Raw genomic sequence first — 10,569 nt, 5'->3', positions numbered from 1 at the left:
CTGCGGCATCCTGACGAGCAAGTTGAAGTTGATTACTTACAATGCCCCTAAACAGTTGTCTCCATGTATAAATGTACATGAAAAATACTGTTCCTTTGTGAATTGTGATTGTGTACTTCGATTTGTAAATTCAAATTTATTATCTAATAAAAAAAAAAAAAAAAATGAGTTCTGTATATTTTGAGACGTATTTGAGTTTAAATGATCTGGTATTTTGGGTGGTATAAGAGCTACACAAAACAATGAGATTCAGAAAAAAAATTCAACCCAGTACATTTATTGAGTCGCAGAGCATGTGTGAAATAATTGTGACAAAGATTTACGAGCAATCTTTTTTATATTTCCACTTTTGACTGCTTTCCGAGTGAGTGAGTTGGCCATTTATGTGCTATTGTGACAATGTCGACTGGGTTGCTTTCACACGAATGGTTGAAATTAAGTGAAAACACTATGAAATGTGATGTGACAGGATTGTATTGCTACTTCGCTTTTATTGCCGAGATTTTTAGGCCAAATTCGGGCTCCAATTTTCATAGTACTTGATAATACAGCTAGCCCAAATTAAGCCTAACTACTTGATTAGTAACCATTTGTATATAATTTTTAGAGTAATCAACCTTTTCCCATTTTATGGGTTAATAATAATTTTTTACTAGAGACTTTTAAAATACTATTTTATTATCTAAATTTTTATTCTATTTTTTATTTCAACATCATTACGATCCTACACCATCACTATTTTTTTTTTCAATCATCATTCACCGAAATCCTTCAAATTCTACTTCGACTAACCCCATCCTCGCTGACAATCACCACCATTCATTTACTCGATTATCACTTATAAAAACTCCTCAAATTCTACTCTCATTGACCCTGTCATTGTCGACAATCAAGCGATTAGGGTTTACATAGTCGTCTCTTCCAAATCAAATTCTGATCAATCACAACCACTAAAATCTAATCTTCCGTCATCAAAAGACTCATTGATCTCCTCTTTTTAAAAGTCCCAATAGCTTAGACCGAATTTACTTTATGTTCGTTGTTGGAATATATATTTAAACTATAAAATGGTATTTTAAAAGTTTATAGGTAAAAAAATGTCATTTAAGCCATTATTAGATGGGGAAAAAAATCATTAACTTTAATTTTTACTGGAAAGATAAAGTCACAAAATTGAAGGTTCTATATTGAAGCTCATGTACATGTATCATGTATGTAATAACAAAATCATCACAGTAGAAGCTTGAGACGAATCAACCCCGAAACAAGAGCCAATCTGTTGTCCTCGGGGATCTGCAATGGATGTTGAGCAATTCTTTATAAGATGCCTACTGGTGCATGCATTTATGCATTTTAAAACTTCCAAATGAAGGCACTTTACCCTTCCCTCCCCTTCCCTTCCTCTCACAAAAATAATTAATTCATCAAACGGTGCATGAATCATTCATTTCTGAAAAAACCTTTTGATGGGGTTAATTGTGCCATCACAATTACCATTATGCATGGCTCGAACATTCTGAATCAAACATCCCTTTATGTCTTCCAAAAGGCAAATAAATTATCTTGTTCATGAATTAGTAAAATCGTCCATGGTAAATGCAGGCTTTCGGGCAAGGCAACTGTCCCCTTGTGCAGTGACATTTACCAAGATTTGCTAAAATGTATGTATTCTGAAGAACATTACTTTAGAACACCTAAAAGGCAAAGATAATGTTTTGTTTATGGTTACTGAGTGCATTGTGATCTTCCATGGCCTCCTTAATTTTCCATGAGATTTTTTCTCATTAGTTTTGAAGTGAGATCAGTAATTTATGTTTTTATATTCATAAATGACTGGCTCAGTTTGACCCTGAAAATTGGGATTCTGTTAAGAGTTTAGACAATATTTCTGCTCGAAATCTTGGTCCTATTTATGTCATGGCTTACAACATCTTGTTCTGTTCATCCCCTCTTACTTCTCAGCTTGAATCATTCATTAGTTTATTTCCTTGATTCTTGAATGTTACCCATTTTGTTAAAGCACTACGATAATATAATCAACATGGAGAACTGGAACGATTTGAAAATGAATGATAATGGTGGCAGTATGAGAACAGATGAGGTTAATTATTTGCAGGAGCTAGCTGGACAGAAAATTAGAAGACACGTTGTGGCTTGAAATGTTTAACAGGTTTAAAATATGCAGTCACATGCGTTGGAAAAAAAAAATGAGAAAAAAAATTATGATTATGGGCTCTGGAATGCCAGAATAATCACACTTGCAATGCTTCGCGAGGAAGAATTTTAGGGTCAATGGTAACTTTTATACAATATTCAGTCAAAACCTAATTAATAATCAATGCCCAACCACTTTTTTGTTTTTTTAATGATTGAGGTATCCGATCTAGTTTATCGTACACCTTAATTAATTCTTTAAAACCTTAAAATTATTGGTCGAATAAAAACTTCAAAAGTCACCCTTATTAGAGATCGAGGTGAATCAAACTTATAACTTTTTTTGTTGTTGATTTACAATCACATTCAGTAATTGGGTGATCTGAAAAGAGCAAAAGAAGGTTTCATAAATTCTTAAATTCGAGTCATTCTAAGAATTAATACCTTTTATTTAATCGACAGTTTTAAGACTTTGAAGGATTAGTTAAAATATACACAAATTGACTTAAACACCTTATGATAAAAAAAAAAAGAACACATTAATATATACTCATTTTTAACTAGTTTGCTTGAAATTTTGGGGTGTGATTGAGGAGAAAGGGGAAACAATGAAGCATGTTCAAAGTAACTTTGGCAAGAAAAAAAACCCATTTAAAAATTGACAGTAAGAAGAATAAGATGAGTGACTAAAACGACAAAAGGCGTAGCCATAACGTAGCAGAATAGCAAGGTAGCAGCGGTTTTGTAGGCCCCAAGCACTGCCAGAAGGAGACAAATTGAATCTCTGAAGGTACTTGTTAATTTGGATGGCATCATCTCATCAAAATCAATAACTTGTCCCGATTTCCGAAGAGATGATATGACCATTGATCATTCATTCATATATACAGCCTACACAGCCTAAACATAAAAATAATAACTCATAGGGAGCCTTTCTTGCGTGTTGATTTCACTGTAAAAATTTGACAATTGAGAGAATCAGAGAGTGGTTCAGGTTCAGGTTCAGGGCATCCCACTCCTCCACTCTGACTCACCCATCTTTTACATTGTTCTCTCACTTACTTTAACAAAAGAGAAAATCTTCTTTTTACTGTTCTGGTCTCCGCTTTCCCAACTTCGCTGACCATTAAAGACACTGATTAATCCTAAACCAGCTCGACTACCCATAAACAAGGATCCAATCAACCCTCTTAAACCCACATTATTTGAACAAACACGGATCAAATCACTGTACTGATATGGGAACGCAGGTGCTTAGATAAATACAAAGATCTGATTCTTGTTTCACTTTCAGAGAAAGAAAGATACATGAGCTTTACAATACTATTAGTACTGGCAGTAGTGACTTGTGAGAGAAATTTTAGCCGAGTTTTCATCTACTCAGTACTTACCAGTCATCATCACTAAACATTCAAAGTTCCAAACTACTATTATAATTACCCTACCTAGAACTTGTCCTTGAACAAAAATAAAATAAAATAGAATTTATAACTAGATTAATTTACAGAGAACAAGATACACTGCACTACTGATAATGATATCAATGGGAGATATTAATATCAGTTTGGAACCAGGTTTCCCGCTTTTTTGGTTTAGCCCTCAAAGCTCTCTTCTTTCCCTTCAATTGCTGATTTCTGATGAGACGGGTCACTTACAGATCTTGGTAACAAAGAAGACTCCGAATCTGTAAACAAAATAGATAATCTAAGTTTAATTTTCAGAAGAAAAATACATTTTTAAAAGAATATGGAACTGGGTTTTTTATTTTTTTTTAGTGATTTACCTCTANATGCAGCAGCCCTGGTTTCAATCATGTCCTCCTCAGAAAAGACCCCATTGGCACAATAATAGAGCCAGTCAGTTTGAAAAATGAAAAAGCCTGCCTGCTGATCAATAAAAACACCATTAATTGACACTGTATGTACAGATTCGAAATCCTTACCCACCCTTCATAGACTATTCTTTTACCAATTTATCAATCATGATATATATGCACATCAGAGCTTGAAGCTTTCTGGTTATGGTGTATAATCTTTAACTTTACCATATATAAACTAAAGTTTTAATTTATTAAAAAGAAGTAAAAGTGGGCAGGTCTATATGCATGCTTTGAAACTTTTCTAAAGTGTAGCCTTCTTTCAAAAAGCAAGTCAAAGACTCTATTCACTAACTTCCCAATTTAAGCCTTCTGCAACAATTTGGGCTTAACCATGCAACAACTGGCCTTACAAAATTGGGAGAACAACATTTTCCCACCCTTTAAGTTTCAAAATTACACTTTCCCACCCTTTGTTAGGTTTTGTTACCTTTTCTGTTAATATTTTACTAAAAATACGAAAATACCCTTACATGTTTAACTTTATAATTTTTTAATTAGCCAAAAAGTCAAATATTAAAAATTCAAAAAAATAGTTAGTTCCACCTAACAAGTTAGGAGTAATGTTATAAAATTGTTTACAAAAGTTAAATGACCCTATTCCCAAAATAACTATTTGTTTCATTATTTAGGAAATACTATTATATTATATTTAATTACTTTTAGATCTTTTAAGTTTATTAATTTAATTAAACACCCCTAAAAAAAAGTTTAAAAATTAACAAAAACACCTACCCATAGTTGCCAGATTCCGACAACCATTGTCGATGGTGACTGGAATCTGTCACAACGGCGTAAAAATGACCGGAACTGGCCAGTAATACGCCGATCTGGTCAGAAAAGGCTATCTCTTTGGTCGTCTTTGACAGCCAGATCTGGCATTTTGCTGCCGTCGACGGCTAGATCTGGCCATAGATATGACCTTTTCCGGCCAGATCCGTGGCACGATCGGCTAGATTCGACCGATCTACGTCATAACGGCAGATTCCGACAATGATGGCTGAAATCCGGCACTGTGGGTGGGTGGGGATGTTTTTGTCATTTTACAAAATTTTTATATATTAGGGTGTTTAGTTAAATTAGCAAACCTATAGGGTTTTTGTTAATTTTTAAATTTTACCTCGTAATAATCACCCTACTCTACTAGCCAATACTATTTCCAAAATCTTATCCAAAATAACAAACCAAATGGACCCATAATATTTATTTATTTATAATATCATCAATATTCCATCTCTATTATTCAATAATCTACTAAATTTATGATGTTTTTCATAATATAATGTTTTTCATTTTTACTAATTAACATAGAAAATTAATATTCTTAATTAATTAAATAAACAAAGGAAAAAAATATATTTTACACTTAAACTAATAAATAACCCGAACAAAGATTTTCACTTAACTAAATTTTAATTTATAATAAACTAATTAAAAAATAAACTATTTAAAAATATTTTTATCTTTTCAATAAAATATTAGCAAAAAAAAAAAAAAAAACAATAACAGAAGCTGAAGAAAGGTGGGAAAGTAGGATTTTGAAACTTGAAGTTTCGCCAAATGTTAGGTGGGAAAATATCGATCTCCCTAAAAAATTACATAACAATTCAGCAAGCCTTTACATGTTCCAATGAACTGGGTCAAGACAGAATTTAATAACAGGATTACTGCATAACCTTGGATTCTCTGTGCAGAAAGACCAAGTTAAGTTATTATAATGAGAAAAGCTTTACCATCTCCTCCATTAACAGATGCTAATTTCAACTGTTTGTCTTGTTTATAGGTAGAGAATTTTTTAAAGTCCAGAAATCTGCCCCACAATTCATACAAATGTTTCCCCCTTTTCTATTTAGTTTAGAACTCCTAATTCCCAAAATACCGTCATAAAACGGATGCAGATTTTTCCAGAAATTGTGGCTGTGTTGCGGCATTATGCCTAGGCATTGGTGGTTCTGCCTTAAAACTCTTAAATTAATCAAAATTTGTTGTGCCTCGGCATTTATGCTGTGGCACTGAAAAGACAGTGATTTTTTAGCATGATAACGTTCTAATATGGCTAAGTGGTAAACATATGAAATGTAGCTCTTCGAATCAACTTTCTAATGGTTTAAGAATCGTCTCAATTAGAGGTCTACATCTCTAGTTATTGTCGAAATACCGAAGCATGTTCAAACTAGAGTTTATTCCAAGATTTTCTTTTCAACTTCAAAACATCATAACTTCTTCAATTCAGCTCTGATTCACGAACCGTTTGTTCCTCGTTGTCACTTATTCCATCTCCAACGTTATTCTTCATCTGAATATCATCTTTAAGTATTGGTGACCTGAAAACACTAAAAATATACTCGTGATCCCATAAAAGACATTTGTGAAATATCTAGCTCGAGCTCGACACTTTTACATTTGAGCCGAGCTCGAGCCTCCCATTACTCAGCTCAATTATACCCCTAGTCATGAGTACAGTTTTTAGAGACCTTATTGTATGGGAGCTACTTATAAGAAGGACTATTGGGCAAGTGAGTCAACATTTTATCGTATCAATGCCAAGTTACATTAAATTATTGTAGATGTAAGGCTCATAGTTTACATTATACGTATTAAAAATTATGACTTTTGAACCAAACATCTTATACCTTTAAAAATGAATAAATAATATATACAGAAATGTAAAATTCTTTTTAAACACTTAAAGCCCTTTAGAGCAATGTAGGATCCACCCCTTGGCTAATTCCATGCTATGACATAAAAGCAATGTAATTGATTTATATCTTTTTCTTTGATTCCTTATTTTTATTGGTATGTAATGCAGATTAGGTCTTCCGCAACAAATACAAACTGTTGTAACTCAAAAGTTAAAGATTATGTTAAGTGATGAGTTAAATAAAGTATTATTAATTTTCACGAAGTGACTGATCCACCCCACAAAAATAATCTATTTTAGATTGACAAATACTTATCTGACCATTAACGAAAGTATTAATAAAATACCACACTAGTCTTCTGGAGTTAATTAACCAACTCTCTTCAAAGATATTCTTTCTGCAGAATTGATGGGTGATCCACAAATAGTTGTTCAGCGTTTAACACCAAATGCGACTTCAACTCATGAACAGAGGCAACCTTCACGTCATCTCCTTTCTAGTGAGCTCACTCTCTTTCACATGCTCTTTCGCATATTCTTTCAGGGATAATAGTATATTTGTCCTTGAGGTTTGCTGCCAGTAACACGAGTCTGTTAAAATAATAAATATTTCTCTTCCTCTTTCAACTAAGAATGTTTTATTTAAACCTAAGCACAAATCCCATATTCTTGATGCTCTCTCTCATTATAAATTGTTTTCGTCTATTGAATTTACACGTGCAGAAGAAAATTCAAACCTTTATCTCAACAATTGTGTGCCTCTTTATAAGGCTGCATTAAAAGGGGACTGGAAAAGTGCCAAAAAATTGTTAGAAAAAGATCCAACGATGTTGTGTGCCAGTATCACAAAGGGGCACGAAACTGTTATTCATATTGCGGCAGGAGCCAGACAAACTGGCTTTGTAGAGGAGCTGATGAAGTTGATGCAACCGAAAGACCTGACTCTGCCGGACCAAAAAGGAAACACAGCCTTCTGTTGCGCTGCTGCAGCAGGAGCTACTGAAATTGCTAAAGTTATGTTGAAGAAGAATCCCAGTCTTTTGACAATCCGAGGTGGTGAAAAGATGATGCCTATATTTTTGGCTGCTTTGTTAGCACAAGGGGAGATGACATCTTTTTTATACAATGAATTATCTCAAGCAAAACATGTTTTCCAGTGGGAGGACGAAATTGCCCTATTTTTCACTTGTCTCACCAATGGTTTATACGGTAAGACTATATATTACAATTCACTTCTTTTCATTACATTTTTTTTTTTTTTTAAGAAAAAGGTTGTCTAATGTCTGTCTTGTACGTAGTGTATTTAACACTTTATGATAAAAAAAATTCTTATTTGGATGTATATAATTTACAAAAAGATAAAAAATACAAATTTTAATGCATTGGTATACAAAATGTTTTGTCTTCTAACATTCTTAACGTATGCCTATAAACCTTTAAAAAACTAAACTTTATCACAAGTGATATATATGCATTTTTTTATAAAATATTGACATGGAAATATCAAATTGATATGGTAGCTGAGAAATTTTAGAATAAATTGTAATTTATAATAAGATAACATGATTAATGGTATGCATACTAAAACTTATCCTATATTTTATCATAGAAAAGTTAAAAAAGAAAAATTAAAATAGTAAAGAAAAATTTAAAGAAGCTAGCTACATATTAACATGCTTTTAAGTTTTTTTGCTTACAATTAATTTATTGAATTGCTCAGATCTCGCATTTAAAATGCTAAAGGATGATCCAGAATTAGCTGTGGCTCGTGACGAAAATTCTGAGACTGCCTTACATGTTTTGGCCCGAAAACCTTCAATATGTTCCAGCAAAAATCAAGGTCTATTCAGAAGGCTTATCAACTCGTTAATTTCTTCAACACTTAACTTCTTTTATCTGTGATTTTAGTCAACCATAAAATTAATTAGTACAAAATTTATTGCATGCTTTGATTCTTAGTCTCAGGATTAATGAAGTTGAATCACAAGAAGGATTTCGAATCAACTCAAGCTCTTCAATTAGTCAGATGCCTTTGGGATGAAATGTTAAAACAAGATGACTCAGAGCTAGTGAAACTAACACAAACACCTTCACAAATCATTTTTGAGGCAGCAAAATTCGGAAATTCCCAATTTTTGTTTGAGCTCATTTGTCGTTATCCTGATTTGATATATCAATTTGATGAAAATGGTTATAGTATATTTCACATTGCAGTTTTACACCGTCATGCCAATGTATTCAATCTGATATATGAGATAGGTTTAACTAAGGAGTTGTTCATGACTTGTGAAGATAAGGATCAGCAGAACAATATGTTGCATTTGGCTGCAAAATTACCACATCTAAGTCGAATTGGTATCGTACCAGGTGCAGCTCTACAAATGCAGCGAGAATTATTATGGTTTAAGGTAATTCAATTTTCTGAATTCAATTATTGTCCCAATTTCAATTGCCATATTTTGAAATATAACATGTTTGATATCTATAGGAGATCGAAAAAATAGTGCTACCTTCCTTCCGAGAAAAGAAAAACTTAAAAGGCCAAACACCTCAAGAGTTGTTCACTCAAGAGCATTGAGAGTTATTGAAAAGTGGAGAACAATGGATGAAGAATACCGCTAACTCATGTATACTTGTTGCAACAATCATTACCACTATAATTTTTGCATCGGTGTTTATTGTACCAGGTGGTAACGATAGTAGTAAACGATTACCTATTCATCTGAAAGAGACATGGTTTCAGGTTTTTGTCATATTAGATGCAATCGCATTGGCCTCCTCTTCTATCTCAGTCCTAATGTTTTTGTTGATCCTTACATCGCGGTATACAGAAGACAATTTTCTCGAGTCGTTACCATTTAAATTGATGGTTGGACTCTCTACTCTCTTTGTATCTATAATCACCATGATGATAGCTTTTAGCATGACCATTTTATTAGCTTATCATGATAGATTAAATTGTGTCATCATGCTTACTACTATAGTTGTGTCTACACTAGCCACTCTATATGTTCTATTGCAGTATCCTCTTCTTCTAAGAGATGTATTTTGTTCAACATACTATTCTAGGTTTTTGTTTGAGCCAAGTAAATCCCCGTTCTGATTTGCTTGATGTTGAAAGTTTATTGTATTGTATCGTCGGAACCTATTTATATTAATTAAGGTTTTTCGATTCAATTATGTGGTAACTTTTTTCCTTTTAAGCAATTGTTGTTGCAGGCAGTGGTGGTGAAATTGTATTTGAGAGGTTCATTTTCAATTTTTCATGCACAATATGATTATATAACACGTTTAGAATAAAAATCAATCTAAGCCCGATTAAATGAAGCACAAGAAAACGGGCCTGGAAGAAGCTAAGAAAACAGTCTATTATAAAGTAAATGGCCAGCAATGAAATGAGTTCAGGTACCAGTAAAATTTAAATCAGCTGAGCGCCATTATTGATTTGGGGTTAGCCATTGATTGCTACCTTTAAATAAGTGAGTTTGGGTAGGTCTGCTATGGCCAATTCCACAATGGCCAATGATGTGTCAGGTGCCTACTGTAAACATGGCTCAAATTCATATTTAACATTATAACTTACAACAAAAGTCCATGTCTATGTTATTTTTTTCTCTTTAGAGCAATTTATTTATCTTCTGTCTTTGAGAAATCAGTTTGTTGTTCTTAGTGAACATCAATGCTTTAGGTAGGGATGTGCAAAACCAGATATTCGATCCGGTTTTGTATTTTTCTGATCTGATCCAAAAATTCGGATCAGGATGAAACCTGATCCAAATCTGATCCGAATTTCTTCTGATCCAGTTTTGATTCGATCTAAATATTCAGATCGGATAAACTAGATATCCGATTTTATCCAAAATTTCATGGGAAATATCAATTTGCCTCCTAAAATTTT

At 33.0% G+C, this 10,569-nt stretch overlaps 1 protein-coding gene across 1 annotated transcript; it reads left to right on the top strand.

Moving 5' to 3' along the window:
* Window positions 1-7,002: 7,002 nt before the first annotated feature.
* LOC116131651 lies at window positions 7,003-9,249 on the top strand. Its single transcript, XM_031417314.1, has 5 exons — window positions 7,003-7,171; window positions 7,395-7,880; window positions 8,392-8,511; window positions 8,631-9,079; window positions 9,160-9,249. Exons 1-5 carry the CDS (start codon window positions 7,081-7,083, stop codon window positions 9,247-9,249), a joined length of 1,236 nt encoding a protein of 411 aa, XP_031273174.1. The 5' UTR covers window positions 7,003-7,080.
* The last annotated feature ends 1,320 nt before the right edge of the window (window positions 9,250-10,569 follow it).

The sequence above is a fragment of the Pistacia vera genome, unplaced genomic scaffold (assembly GCF_008641045.1).
Source record: "Pistacia vera cultivar Batoury unplaced genomic scaffold, PisVer_v2 Contig236, whole genome shotgun sequence".
Classification (NCBI taxonomy): domain Eukaryota; kingdom Viridiplantae; phylum Streptophyta; class Magnoliopsida; order Sapindales; family Anacardiaceae; genus Pistacia; species Pistacia vera.
Note: the sequence above shows the minus strand (reverse complement) of the source record. Positions and strands in the feature narration are given on the sequence as shown.